The sequence below is a fragment of the Pantherophis guttatus genome, chromosome 1 (assembly GCF_059756535.1).
Source record: "Pantherophis guttatus breed Tessera chromosome 1, ASM5975653v1, whole genome shotgun sequence".
Classification (NCBI taxonomy): Eukaryota; Metazoa; Chordata; class Lepidosauria; order Squamata; family Colubridae; genus Pantherophis; species Pantherophis guttatus.
Genome location: NC_142063.1, coordinates 112,264,424 through 112,279,733, shown reverse-complemented (window position 1 = coordinate 112,279,733; position 15,310 = coordinate 112,264,424). Strand labels below are relative to the sequence as shown.

Below are 15,310 nucleotides of genomic sequence, written 5' to 3'. Positions count from 1 at the left end.
GACAGAAAATCAAAGAAAAAGAAAGTGACACACTGAGAATAATATGCTTTCCAACTGCATTAATTCAGACAAAGAAGTGTTTACTTTCCTTAAGTACAAGCTGAATATTTTAATTACATTTTTTTCTAATCTATATGATTTTCAGGGAAACAATGATATACTAGCTTTCTTGTCGGGAATGCCAGTTACCAGGAACACAAAATATTTGGACCTGAAAAACTCAGTAAGTTATCAGATTGTTTATTGCAGAAAATATACAAACTCAGTGGATCAAAGGAATAGTTGTTCTGTCTTTCCCTGGATAAACTCTTGTTCTGATCTTAGACGTTAGAGATCTATTAGATAAGGTAGAGATCTATTAGTTCATAACAACATCCATGAATGTATTATGCCAAAGCAAACAACAGATGCTATTTGACAAATAAAGTACTGTCAAAGTATAGGTAAATCTAATTAATAAATAGAAATCAAACAAAACATAAATATAATTAATTAAAATAATAAATTAAAAAGAAAATAAAAACAAACAAAATACTCAAAGGGCAAACTTGATGGACCACTGAGAATTTTTTGCCATCAGTTTTCTGTGATTCTGTTTCCAGTTTCTTTTATGTATCAGAGAGTTATTGCTGTACCCTAATTGCACTTTGAAATTTCCTTCTAACGTTGGTTAGTTCTTTAAAAGAGGAGCAGGCAGCATAAATTGCCCGGTATTTAAATTTTATCATAATAATATGACTTAGGGACTGTGTAACTCTTGAAAGATTGAAATCTAACCTGGAGTAAATGCTCCATAGAAAGCTCCTACATAAAAACAAAGCTCCTGGAATACCAGGGAACTGCCAGAGTACTACAAAAGAGCTGATAAAGTTCCAATCTTCAAAAACGGGGGGAAATGTATCCAGAAAACCACAGACCAATCACCTGCACATCAATATCCGGGAAAATCCTCGAAAAGATAATCAAGCAGTGGATTTGCAAGCATCTAGAAATGAGCAAAGTGATTATTTGAAGCCAACATGGGTTTGTTAAAAACAGATCATGCTAGACAAACCTTACTGACTTCTTTGACAAAATGACTACATTATATTCAGGGTATAGTTTATCTAGACTTCAGGAAGGTATTTGAGAAAGTAGATCACAGCCTACTTGTTAATAAGATATAAAAATGTGGGACAGATAGCATCATCGCTAGATGGATTCGCAACTGGCTGATAATTGCACTCAGTGTGTAGTCCTCAATGAAACTACATCTACATGGAGGAAAGCATGCAGTGGGATACCTCTTTATAAATGATTTAGGTGAGGAGACAGAAGGAGACCTTATCAGATATGCAGACAACACCAAGCTGGGGGGAGTTGCCAAAACTTTAGAAGATAGACTCAAGTCAGAAGGATCTTGACAGACTTGAGCATTGGACCCTATCCAACAAGATGCAGTTCAGTGGTGAGAAAAGTAAGGCCTTGAATCTTGGCAGGAAAAATAAAATGCACAGGTTCAGAATAGGTGGTATCTGGCTCAACAGTAGTAACTGTGAGAGAGATCCATGTATCCTAGTGGACCACCACTTAAGTATGAGACAGCAGTGTGCTGCAGCTGCCAAAACAAGCACTGCAGACATAGGATGCATCAGCAGAGGGATAGCATCAAGATTACAAGAAGTGATAGTACTGATCTATACTGCACTAGTGAAGCCACACTTGGAATACTATGTCCAGTTCTGCTCATCACAATACAAAAAAGATCCTGAGGCCCTAGAAAGAGTGTAAAGAAAAGCAACAAAGGTGATAAAGGGTCTGGAGGGTAAACCGTATGATGAATGGTTAACATAACTAGGTCTGTCTAACTATTGAAAAGAAGGTCTAGGGGTGACATGATAGCTGCCTTCCAGTACTTGAACGGCTATCACAGAGAAGAGGGGGTTGACCTATTCTCCAAAGCACCTGAAGATATGGACAAGAAGTAAAAAGGCCCCAAAGAGTTTTGGCCTATGTGGGTTATTTTTATTTATATTTACTGTATTAGAATTTAAAATTGAGAAATTTTAAAATATTTATTTGATTTTTGGACTCCTTGAAAGGGTCTCAGGGCCCCTCTAGGGTCCCTGGGCCACATTTTGAGAATAGCTGGAATAGGTAAACCATTTTTGTAAGCAGTTATTTGTACAAATGCGTTATTTATAGTTATTTCTACAAATGAATCAACCACTGAAGTCTGTTTTCTTATAGCACTGTTTATACCTGGGTAATAGAACCATTTGAGATTTTCTGGGACTTTCGTGAGTCTTACACTATTAAATAAGTAATACTTTTGAATTAAAACTATAAACCTCAAATGTAGACATTTTTATTGCTTTAGTATACAAAAAAAAGATACATAAATTAAAAAAATTAAGAAAAAAACACAATGCATATTTTGAAAACAACTATATTTAAGCATTTCATGAAACTTTATGAAATGGTATCTCTTTAATAGTATCTCTTTAATGGTATCTCTTTCCATTATATCAACACAGAACTAGTTTATGATTAGTGAGCAAATGCACATTGTCAATCCAGGATTCTGTGTAAATCCTGTATAGCACTGTCATTTTATCATAAAAGAACATTATGTTCTGGTACACTCCACACTTCATAAATCAGTAGTTCTTCATATATTGATAAATTCAAAAAAATTCGTATGTAATTTCAACTCACTATGCACGTGTAAACTATACAGCACTCTTCTCAAAATCAACAAACAAACCCAAATTGGATAAGTGTGGCATGAATACATTTCATCTGCATAAGTGTCTCTTCCATTATTTTACACTTACAGCATAATGAAGTTGATAACCAATTCTTTTTAAAAGCTTTATGACGTATCTAATAAATATGGAAAAAGCTGTCATTGAATTAGTCCCATCTTAAGATCATGATATCTTAATATTTTTTAACCATTCATTTGTTAAAACAGGGTATTTCAACTTTTGATTCCAATTCTTACAAATTCTCTGTCTCTAAAAATATTTGGAATTATGCATGAGTTCATTTAACAATATTATATCAGTAGGGGAAAGATCTATCTAGTTTTGACTGCACTGCATCTTAGTTGTTCAAACAAGCCAGAATCAAGTTAAGGGCTAATATCTTGGCTTGTTAGTAAACCACGTGTTACAAATCAGTTTTTTTAGCTAGGGTATAAAATAACAAGGTTCCCCAGTTGGTTTAAAAATGGAAGTCAAATTTTCTCATCCACTCAGCACCTATCCTAGAGAGTGCTAATCTCAGGCTTCTTCCATCAAACAGTGCCTGGAGGTGGCTATTTGGAGCTTAATTGAAAGATCAAACAAACTATGAAAACCTAACCAGAAATTATAATTTCTTGATAATTAAGTGAGAGGAAGTTATTTCTAATTATGGCATCATGCCATAATATTTCTTTTATTCCCTTCAGCAAGAGATGCTGCGATATAAAGAAGTATGCTATTATATGCTCTTTGCTTTGGCTGCTTATGGCTGGCCCATGTATTTGATGAGGAAGCCTACCTGTGGACTCTGTCGCTTGGCCAGATCCTGCTCGTAAGTATTGATCCAGATTGTTTTAAAAGTCTTTCACTTTATTATCTCATTTATTTTTTTCTTCCTCTGTCTCCTCATGCATTCCTCCTTTATTGAGGTGTATGTGTGTTTCTTGGATCATTCATTCATTCTTATTTATTATATATATATAGTTTCTCTCTCGAATACATCCTTCTCCCACCACTAATCTATTCGGCAGGATATTGTTCCTATGCTAACCCTAACATTAGGTTTTCAAGTCATATGCCCTTGATAGCCCATCCTGCATGAATATATCTGATAAAGTCATTCAAATTAGTAACCATCATCACATGATTCAATGGTCAGTTATGTATTAACTACTGGCAATTGTTTAGAAATTAATATAAATTGTATTTCATTTCTAATTTTACTCATTTTATTTTGGATCTTAGGTACATATCTGAGCAGAAAGGAGGACTATAAATTAACTTAATAAATATTCATAACATAGTATAAAATCTCTACATAAAATCCCTAAAAGGCCATTGTAAGCTATTAGTGTAAAATTTTGTTTTGCTATCTGCAGTAGAAATCCTTTGTCTCATTCTTTTTTTTTTTAATACACATATGGGGAATCTTGACGTTTAACTTAACTAATAGCTGAGATGAGCATTTATTTATTCATGTGTTCAACCTAGAAGTGTTGAAAGGATTAGAAGAATTTGCCATTAAAGCTGACTTCTGGGATAATGAGAAAAGGATGACAATTTTGGACAGTTGCAGTCTAATAGTTTTAGAACTTTCTTATGAAACACTAAAGTGGAATTTTGTCTAAAAAGAAGTAGCATGGATTTTTTCTTTCCATATTATAATGATTTATGCTTTCTTTTAAAGTTGCTGTTGCCTCTCTGCTACTCGGCCCCGTTATGCACCTGGTGTCACCATTGAGGAAGATAATTGCTGTGGCTGCAATGCTATTGCCATTCGACGCCATTTCCTTGATGAAAACATGACTTCTGTGGACATTGTGTACACTTCATGTCATGATGCGGTAAGGGCTGCATGAGAAATAACTTGTGCTGGAGAAGACTGCTACAGTGTTTTGGAGAAATGTGCTAAGGCAGGAATAGGAAAGCAGCTTTCAACCACTTTATGTAAGAGATCATTTCACAGACCTGATAAGCATTGTTGATTGCTTTTCTGTGTTTACTGTCTTGGAGAGAAAAAACAGGTGTCAAAAAGTGAAAAAACAATCTTGAAAAAATTGGTATCAAACAATCTTAAGTAGTCCCGTGGCTTTGGCTCTAGCCCTACCATCATTTCTTTCAGTTCTACATTCCCTCCCATGTCATCCCCAATAGATACCATCATTGTAAGAATATGTGTTTGACAATAAAGAGACATTTCCACATGTGGCATAATAATGGAGCTGAAACATCAGAATTCTCTTATCAGACGTGAAATTATAAATTCCTGATGGAATTAGTTCAAAACTGTTGCTTCTCTACCAGGAGTTGATTAGGAAAGAAAATGCATGGCATTTAGGTAAGACGAAATAGAAATAACAAGTTTGGTGTAGTGCTTAAGGCACTGGGCTGGAAAATGGGAGACCATGAGTTCTAGTTCTACCTTAGAAACAAAGATAGCTAAATAACCTTGGGTGAGGAAGAAGGCAATGGCAAATCACTTCCAAAACCTTGCCAAGAAAGCTGCAGGAAGTTGTCCAAGGAGTCAGCACTAACTTGAAGGCACCACTACAAACACTAAATATTGTAGTATACTTTATTACTTTTAGGTTTATGAAACCCCCTTCTACGTGGCTGTAGATCACGAAAAGAAGAAAGTAGTTATCAGTATTCGAGGAACTTTATCACCAAAGGTAATTTTTAAATTCCTGTTTACTTCAGTCGCTATGTGCTGCTTCATGCTCTGATCCTAGAAATCTGCTAATGTGCAAATGCATTAATAAGATTTGTAACAATGTCTAAGCCTCATATTTCATGGAGTCTTTTTTCCTTACCCCAAAGGATGCTTTGACTGATTTAACTGGAGATGCTGAGCGCCTCCCTGTGGAGGGTCATCACGGAACATGGCTTGGACACAAGGTATTTATAGAGTGCTTTTGATTTTAATTGGTTAATGTATACACTATAATTTCAAATCATTCCTTTAAAATTTCTCTTGGAATATATAATTTAAGATTATTTTTAACCCTTGTATGAAAGCCACAGCATGCAATCTGTTGTACTGAAAAAGGTATAAAAAGCTGTTGAAAGTTACTTTCATTCAAATTGGTGTCCTCCCCAAAAACAACTGACAGTTAAAGAAACAGAACCTAGTGATAATCCCACAAAGTTGATGGAATATGAAATGCAATTCTGTGACAGAAGACAATTTTAAAGTTCCAAGGAGTGCAGAATATTTTATTATATATTGATATTTTATTATATATTGATAATTAGAAATACCTTTATTACTTTGGATTATGGAAAATGAACATGCCAATCAATGTTTCATTTGTTTTGTTTTAATATACTGTATTTTGAAATACATAATAATAGTTGAATTTAGTGAATCTATATATCTAACGAATATGGTAAGAACAGAATTTTCAGCCGCAGTGGCGCAGTGGTTAGAATGCAGTACTGCAGGCTACTTTTTTATTATTATTATTTATTTTAAATTTATATACCGCCCTTCTCCCTGAGGACTCAGGGCGGTGTACAGCCAAAATTAAAAAACATAAAATACAAATATTAAAAAACAGTTAAAATATATATAATTTTGGCCCAAAATTAAAAATACAAACCAATTTATTTTATTTATTTATTTTATTTTATTGAATTTCTATACCGCCCTACTCCCGAAGGACTCAGGGCGGTGCACAGCCATGAAATAAAACACATAGATATACAAAATTTAAAATCGAATAAAATGAATTAAATAAATTTGGCTGAATTAGTACCCATAATTTAAGATACTCATATTTTAAAATACATTAAAAATTTAAAATTTACACTTAAAAGGGAGAAGATTTAGGCGAGGCCAGCTTGATGAAATAAAAACGTCTTCAACTCGCGGCGGAAGGTGCGCAGATCCGGAATCCTCCGTATCTCTGGGGGGAGCTCATTCCAGATCGTCGGTGCCCCCACAGAGAAGGCTCTCCCCCTAGGGGCCGACAGCCGACATTGTTTGGCCGATGGCACCTGGAGGAGCCCCTCTCTGTGGGAGCGTACTGGTCGGTGGGAGGCTGTTGATGGTAGTAGGCGGTCCCGTAAGTAACCAGGTCCTAAGCCATGGAGCGCTTTAAAGGTGGTAATCAAAACCTTGAAGCGCACCCGGAAGACCACTGGGAGCCAGTGCAGCTCGCGCAGGAGAGGTGTTACATGGGAGCTCCATGTTGCTCCCATAACCACCCGCGCGGCCGCACTCTGCGCCAGTTGGAGCCTCCGGGTGCACCTCAAGGGGAGCCCGATGTAGAGAGCGTTACAATAGTCCAGACGAGAGGTGACGAGGGCATGAGTGACTGTGCGTAACGAGTCCCGATCTAGAAAGGGACGCAACTGGCAAATCAGGCGAACCTGATGAAAAATCCTCCCGGTCACGGCCGTCAAGTGCTCTTCTAAAGACAGCCGTGAGTCCAGGAGGACGCCCAAGTTACGAGCCCTTTCCGTGGGGGCCAATGATTCGCCCCCAATAGCCAGCGATGGCGCCAGCTGACTATATCGGGACGTCGGAAACCACAGCCACTCGGTCTTGGATGGGTTGAGCCTGAGCCCATTTCTCCCCATCCAGATCTGTACGGCCTCCAGGCACTGGGACATCACTTCAAGGGCATCGTTGGGGTGGTCCAATTAAAACATTTAAAATTTCTTCTTAAGCCAGCCCGGCTTGCTGGAAAAAGTGGGTTTTAAGGGCACGGCGGAAGGCACTAAGGACTTGGATTCTCCTTATCCCTGGGGGCAACTGATTCCAGAGGGTAGGTGCCCCCACAGAGAAGGCCCTCCCCCTGGGGGTCAGCAGCCTACATTGATTGGCTGATGGCACCCTGAGGAGGCCCTCTCTGTGGGAGCGCACGGGATGATGGGAGGTCGTCGGTAGCAGCAGGCGGTCTCGAAGATAGCTAGGCCCGATGCCATGGAGCGCTTTAAAGGTGATAACCAGCACCTTGAAGCGCACCCGGAAGACCACTGGGAGCCAGTGCAGCTCGCACAGGAGCGGTGTTACATGGGAGCGCCATGCTGCTCCCATCACTACCCGCGCTGCTGCATTCTGGACCAGTTGGAGCCTCCGGGTGCTCTTCAAGGGGAGCCACATGTAGAGAGCGTTGCAGTAGTCAAGGCGAGAGGTGACGAGGGCATGAGTGACTGTGCACAGGGAATCCCGATCAAGAAAGGGCCGCAACTGGCGAATCAGGCGAACCTGACAAAAGGTCCCCCTGGTTACAGCTGTCAGATGTTCCTCCAAGGACAGCTGCATATCCAGGAGGACTCCCAGATTGCGAGCCCTTTCTGTGGGGGCCAAAGACTCGCCCCCAATAGTCAGTGATGGAGTCAACTGACTATATCGGGATGCCGGGAGCCACAGCCACTCAGTCTTGGAAGGGTTGAGCTTGAGCCTGTTCCTCCCCATCCAGATCCGCACAGCCTCCAGGCACTGGGACATCACTTCAAGGGCATCATTGGGGTGGCCTGGGGTGGAGATGTACAGCTGGGTGTCATCAGCGTACTGGTGGTATCTCACCCCGAAGCCACGGATGATCTCGCCCAGCGGCTTTACATAAATGTTGAACAGAAGGGGCGAGAGGACCGATCCCTGCGGCACTCCACAGATGAGAGGCCTCGAGGTCGACCTCTGCCCCCCTGCCAACACAAACTGCGACCGGTCGGAGAGAAAGGAGGAGAACCAACGCAACACGGTGCCTCCCACCCCCAACTCTTTCAGCCGGTGCAGCATGATACCATGGTCGATGGTATCAAAAGCCGCTGAGAGATCTAACAGGACCAGAACAGAGGAGCAACCCCTGTCCCGAGCCCTCCAGAGATCATCAGCCAACGCGACCAATGCCGTTTCCGTGCTGTGCCCAGACCTGAAACCCTACTGGAACAGATCTAGATAAGATGTTTCCTCCAGGAATTGTGGGAACTGTCGCGCGACCACACTCTCAACAACCTTCGCCATGAAGCGAAGGTTGGAGACAGGACGGTAGTTGGTCAATATTGCCGGATCCAGGGACGGCTTCCTGCCGGCTGCCTACTATTTGGCAGTTCGAATCTCACCAGGCTCAAGGTTGACTCAGCCTTCCATCCTTCCAAGGTTGGTAAAATGAGGACCCAGATTGTTGGAGGCTGACTGTAAACCACTTAGAGAGGGCTGTAAAGCACTGGGAAGTGGTATATAAGTCTAAGTTCTATTGTTATTGCTATAAAAGCATTTATGACACCAGGATGCCAAATATGTCACTGTACATCATCTGAAGATGCACCTGCATGCAAACCTACCTATCCATTACTCTGTTTGCTTTTGGAGAAAGCCTTATTGCATTAAGAGTAACAAAAACTAAGCCAAAAATTATAAAAGCCTGAGGTAAGAAAAGCAAACATATGTACAACTAGTTTACAAATGATAAAATGTTTGACAGTATTATGGTGCAAGTGTAAGTAGGAACTGCTTTCTTTTTCTGGATGATTTGTGATGGCTCAGCAAGAACTTTTTACTCCCAATAAAGTTTTTCCCCATCTTGAATGACAGTGCTGAAAGCAAGGAGAGGGATTCCAAAAATGGATTTTGAGTAGAAGGGCTTTGAGTTTCATTACGTTCAAATATTTTAACATCATTCAGATATTTTTTTTTAAAAAAAATCCAGGAATCTGCAGATGCCAGTAGGTTACCAGTACCCATAACCAGGTTCTTTTTAAAAAATAATACAGATTTTGCAGATCTGCTGACCTCTGCTCCATAGTCAGTAAATCTGAAAGGATTATGTATAAGCAATTACAAAGCACCATTTCAAGTGACATCTGCTGAATGCACTCACACAAATCTTAAATTACTTTTTCCATCTTTGGAATTTGACATTCTTATGCCAACCAGTACATTCCTATGTCTTGATAATTGATTCCATCTGCTAAGTGTATTCTATTATAGCTTTCTCCAACCCTTCTTATCCTGTGGAAGGCCTTGCTATCACCATATAAATCCTTTTGAAGGATACAGAATGGATTTATATTTTTAAAAATGAGTTACCATTCTATAGATGCAAAAAGTAACATTCACCACCTGAATTATAACAGGTGTCAATTCATATATCAGAGTACAGCCATTCTTTCTGATTCTTGCCATTATTAGCAGACAGCTTTCAAGTCAACTACCTGACTTCCCAGTTTTAAATACCATTCCTAATATTCCTAAATTACACTGAGAATAAATTACTCAATATATTTTATTTATTTATTTATTAAATGTGTTTGCTGCCCATCTCTCTGCGAGGCAAGTCTGGGCAGCCATACAGCATCAAAATGAAACCATAAAGATATATATACCACTGTATAAAATCACAATGAAATACAGATTATAACTAAAACTAAAAGATGGGAAGGAAAGGAGCATGAAGAAGATGGGAGCTGCTATTAGCTGATCAACCACCACCAAGCCAACCACAGAGCCAGGTCTTCAGGGACTTATAGAAGGTCAAGAGGGAGGGAGCCAATCTCGGGACCCTGCCAACCAGAATTCCTTGACTGACGAGATCTGCAGCATGCTCCTCTATCGGCACGGGTGCGGTGGGCCTATCCCATAGGGCTGAGACAATTTTGATTAGCACTCAGAAATTTCAAAAGGTCATGAATGCAATGGTCCAAGTATTGGTCTCTACATGTTGTACACATCTTCCAGATCTGTTTTAGTTGTTAACAAATTTCTGGGTACAATAATCAATAGCACTGATTTAAATTGACAAAAGCCTTTTATGACTTAACATTATGGCCTTACCAGCCATAGTCTGTTGAACCAATATATTCATGCCAAGAGATGTATTGTGTCCCACTTTCATGAAGTGAAAGCACTGAGGCCTTTTTATCTAGGAAATGTAGATGCCCATATTGTGCGTAATAATCCTAACTGGTTTACAATAATATTTCATATAAACAAAATAAATGTAACCAATAAACCTTACAACAAAATCATATCCCATCACATTTCCACATCTCACTGATTGTACATTTACATTTGCTGGGTTCACTTTCACCCTAGGCCAATACTGGTGTTGCTGTTTTTTTTACCAGCATCTTAGACCTGTGGAGCTGCTTCTCATTAGTTGAACTGGCCCCAGATATAATTAGAACGATTATTAGGATTAGGATTTTTTTCTGATTATTCAGATAGTTTACTGAAAGTAGCTGTTTTAATTTAGCTTGTAACATTACCAGAATTGTGTTTGAATATCTTAAATTACTGCAATTCTTACTGTGAATATTTTTATTGATACACAACTATAGATTTTTAATTCTTCTAAATCAGGGGTGTCAAGCTCAAGGCCCGCAGGCCAGGTGCGGCCTGCAGGGTACTTAAATCTGGCCAATGGGACCGGCCTAGAAATAGCAAAGGACCAGCTTGCAGTGTCTCTGGCAGCCAAAACAGGGTGCCCCCCATTTTGGCTGGCAGGATGCTGCATGAGGTGTCCATCCTGTCTCCCTCCCCTGGCCAGCCCACGATGGAGAACAATGCTGATCAGCCCTCAAAGAAACCCAGTTTTATATCCCTGTTCTAGATTGTTGTAAACTCTCTGGAGTCCCTGACAGACTCAGTAGCATACTATACAACAGTGGTGAAATCCTCCGAGGTTTGCCACCAGTTTATTGTGTGAGCATTCGTGGCGCGTGCCAAATGCATGCTGTGCATGTGTGCACGCACAATGCACACCAAACACGTGCTTCGTGTGCATGCGCACCACAGGTGCTACCACGCAACATGGAAAAAGAAGGCTTAAGAAGGTAAGTAGAACAGTGAGGGGGAGGAACAGCTGTGCCGCGCGATTTAGATTTCCTGCTTTCTAGCGAATATAAATCATGCGGCACAGCTGATTGTCGGAAATACGGGTTCAGGTGAACCGGTCGCATGTTTTTACTACCGGTTTACCTGAACCGGTAGCCTTTATTACTAATGGTTCACCCAAACCGGTGCGAACCAGTAGCATTTCACCCCTGCTATACAAGCATAATGTAATAAACTGTAATAAATATTTCAGCGCAGCATTGTACCATATAGATAGGTGTCAGAGAGGGTTAGGATCAGTGGTGAAATCCGAACTGGTTTGCTACCAGTTCACTGGCCACGAATGCACAGTGCGCACCAAACATGTACTGCATGTGCATGCATAGTGTACACCAAACATGTGCACATGTGCATTATGCGCCAAAAGGAGGCTTGGGAAAGTAAGTAGAAGTGTGGGGGATCAGGTGTGGTGCGTGATTTAGCTTCGCTGGAAAGCAGGATTTCCTGCTTTCTAGCAAAGCTAAACCCCATTGCACAGCTGATCGTCGGAAATACCAGTTCGGAGGAACAAGTAGCTTTTTATAAACTACTGGTTTGCCCAAACCAGTAGCTTTTTTTTTTACTACAGGTTCAGCCAAACCGGTAGTTTTTATCACTACAGATTTGCCCAAATCTGAGTGAACTGGTAACATCTCACCCCTGGTTAGGATGAGGCAGAGTGCTTCTCCATCTGGGTATAGGAGTTTGTCTCTAAGTTGCTCTGCTTACCGACAGAAAATGCTTTAGCTATAGTTCTGCCCGTGATGTCTTATTTTTCATTTATTTAAACACAAATGTATTATCTGTCATACTATGCTTCACCTGGCAGAGTGCAGTACTGAACAAATGTTATACCATAAAAGTAGAATAATTAAAAAAGAATGTAAATTAAAATGTAGAAAACATGAACACAGTGGCAATGAGTGACAAAATTGTGACAGCCTAGGACAGGGGTCTGCAACCTTAAGTACTCAAAGAGCCATTTGGACCTGTTTCCCACAGAAAAGAAAACACCGGGAGCCACAAAACCCTTCCCATGCCTGACTATTTCTTGAGCGGCCATAAAACTAGCTTATGTAGTTGAATTAAATGTTCTGTTTTCTTCTGAAACTTTTCTTTTCTTGGATTTAACCATGGTTGGCCTACTGGAGGTTGAAAAGCTCAATAAATTGTGTGCTGGCAGGTGTCACACTTTGGCGGTTGTGACACATATTTTGAGTGACAGGGAGCTGCAGCAGAGGGGTGAAAGAGCCACATGTGGCTCCAGAGCCGCAGGTTGCTGACCCATGGCCTAGGATTTGGGTTGGAACTGAAACTATTTAATCAAAGTCTCTCTGTTTCCTTTAGAGATCTCCCAGGTTCTTTTTCCATTGATTCAAACTATAGGGAAGTCCAAGAAATCTGATTTCCTTTACTCAAACTAATATGAGCTACTAAGCTTTAGAAATGGTGCTCAATGTAACATGTCTCTTTGATCCCTTATCAACATTGGATTTCCCATTTTACTGAAGAAGGAAAGAGTCACATTGCCTCGGTCACTTGAATTAATGCCTAATTTTTAAAATGCTGATGCCTTGCTCAACTTCGTTAAACCACACATTTTATGTTTTCTTTGTTGTTTCTTTTTAGGGGATGGTGCTATCTGCTGAGTATATAAAAAAAAAACTGGAGCAGGAAATGGTGTTGTCTCAGGCTTTTGGGCGTGATTTAGTAAGTTTTTGTTTTACTGTAATATGTTCATAAAGTGAAGTCATACCTCCATGTTTTGCTATTAACTATTGAGCACTATGTACAAAGTATTTGAAATACTGCTACAATTTAAAAACATCCAGCATTTTCCACTACTCTAAAAAACAATTCCTTGAAAGAATTTTTTAAATATTTAAAAATTCATTTAAAAACTATTTATAATTTTTAAAATATTGCTGACAATAAACATTGCTGTGTTAATTAAACATACTTTTTCAAATTAATTAATTGAAACCACTAAAATTTGATGAAAAGGTCCCCTATTACAAATGCTAAAAATAAAGTAAAATGTATTAATCACTTATTAAAATGTGAGTAAGAAGCCTTCACAAGAATCCATCTCCCAAACAATGTGATTTCTCATTCATGCTAACTATGCTGTTTAGAATACGAGAAAGTGATCGATTGCCTGCAGATGGCTTTTGTGCAACCCTGAACAGTCCTTTTTCATTTGCCATTAGAAAACATTTGCCACTAAAATTCAAAAATATCATTTGAAAACAAGTTTTCCCCCTATAAAGCTGAGTAATAGTTATTGAAAAGATCATTTTAATTCAGAGTAATGATTAAATTTATTTAAATTGAATTGAATTTAAAAGATTTAATTCAGAAGATTTGAAATCAATGTATTTTAAAGAAAAAATATGAGCAATTGTAGCAAATTTACAATTGTAGCAATTGTATCAAATTGTAGCAAATCTGTAGAAGACTGGATTATGTTTGCTAAGATTAAGAGGTCTTATTTGTGAATGTTTGGAAGTTTCTCATTGGCTATTGCAAGAAGCTATGCATTTGTTTTATTTGGTTTTCTATTTAATTTAAAAAATACCAGTCTGAGTGCCACTTTTTTTCTTTTGTTCCCCACCTTTTCATTCTTTAAATGTTACATTGCAATTTGTTACTATCAGAATGGTATATTTAATGTTTTAAGAAAAATGCTTGTTTCAATGCAAATTAAAACATACATTTTACACTGTGGTTTGAGAGAAATAGTTTAAAAAGATATGGCAGATAACTGCATAAATACATGGAAATGCCTTAATCCTTCAAATATTTAAAACACTTTTGTTTTGTAGGGCAGAGGAACAAAACATTATGGCCTAATTGTAGTCGGCCATTCCTTAGGAGCAGGCACAGCAGCCATTTTGTCCTTTCTACTACGTCCACAGTATCCAACTCTAAAGTGCTTTGCTTATTCTCCACCAGGTGGGCTTTTAAGGTAGGTATCTCCAGTATATTTAGAAAATAATACGGAGCTCTAACGTATGAGCCAGCAATGAGCTGCAGCTGCCAAAAAAGGCAATGCATTCCTAGGATGCATCAGCAGAGGGATAGCATCAAGATCACAAGAAGTGATAGTACCTCTGAGATCTCATCAAACTTTGGCAAAATAGTTTCAAGCTTTTATTTACAGTTTTAAGGATAGATACTGACTTTTTAAACTCCCCTGTTAGGAGGAGGATTTTTTGCTACAAGTCAATTACTTCATTAGGTACTATCATACCCTCAATGATCCTGATCCAGCAACCTGTCTCTGGTGATAATTCCCCGCTCTTGCAAAGTCATTCTAGCATACCGGTGTCAAACTCGATCGTGTCGCGTAATGTCACATGATGCATTACGTTTCTTGCCTTTGTGGAGCTGGGGTGGGTGTGGCCTGCTCATGATGCATTCTTTTCTCAGTTAGATGAGCCCAGATGGGTTTGTTGCTGGTTTCCTTGGCTGCCAATTTGTCAATGTCTTTGTGGATTGTTTGGTCCTATAGTTTAACATTTTATTAACCACCCAGAATTAAATTTGAGAGATGCATAGCCATATAAATTGCTTAAAAAAAAACAAATGTTCTTAAGTAGTTAGCAAAACTGCACTCAGAGGAGATGGCCCATACTATACAATTTAAATCTATGTCAGGCAGCCTTTCAGTGATCCAGCAACTGTAGATTTAGCTTCAATTACTTGTGATCAGTCTTTGTTGTGATATGCTAATTTTCCAACTACTGACCTTGCT

At 39.2% G+C, this 15,310-nt stretch overlaps 1 protein-coding gene across 5 annotated transcripts in view; it reads left to right on the top strand.

Moving 5' to 3' along the window:
- DAGLA (diacylglycerol lipase alpha) overlaps nt 1-15,310 on the top strand; it is a 92,829-nt gene that overhangs the window by 66,842 nt on the left and 10,677 nt on the right. For all 5 annotated transcript variants that reach the window (XM_034420184.3, XM_034420186.3, XM_034420187.3 and 2 more), the window contains 7 exons: nt 146-223; nt 3,437-3,561; nt 4,417-4,573; nt 5,318-5,401; nt 5,550-5,627; nt 13,183-13,263; nt 14,379-14,521. In XM_034420184.3, the coding sequence (XP_034276075.1) occupies nt 146-223; nt 3,437-3,561; nt 4,417-4,573; nt 5,318-5,401; nt 5,550-5,627; nt 13,183-13,263; nt 14,379-14,521 (746 nt within the window). The remainder of the gene's footprint in view (nt 1-145; nt 224-3,436; nt 3,562-4,416; nt 4,574-5,317; nt 5,402-5,549; nt 5,628-13,182; nt 13,264-14,378; nt 14,522-15,310) is intronic.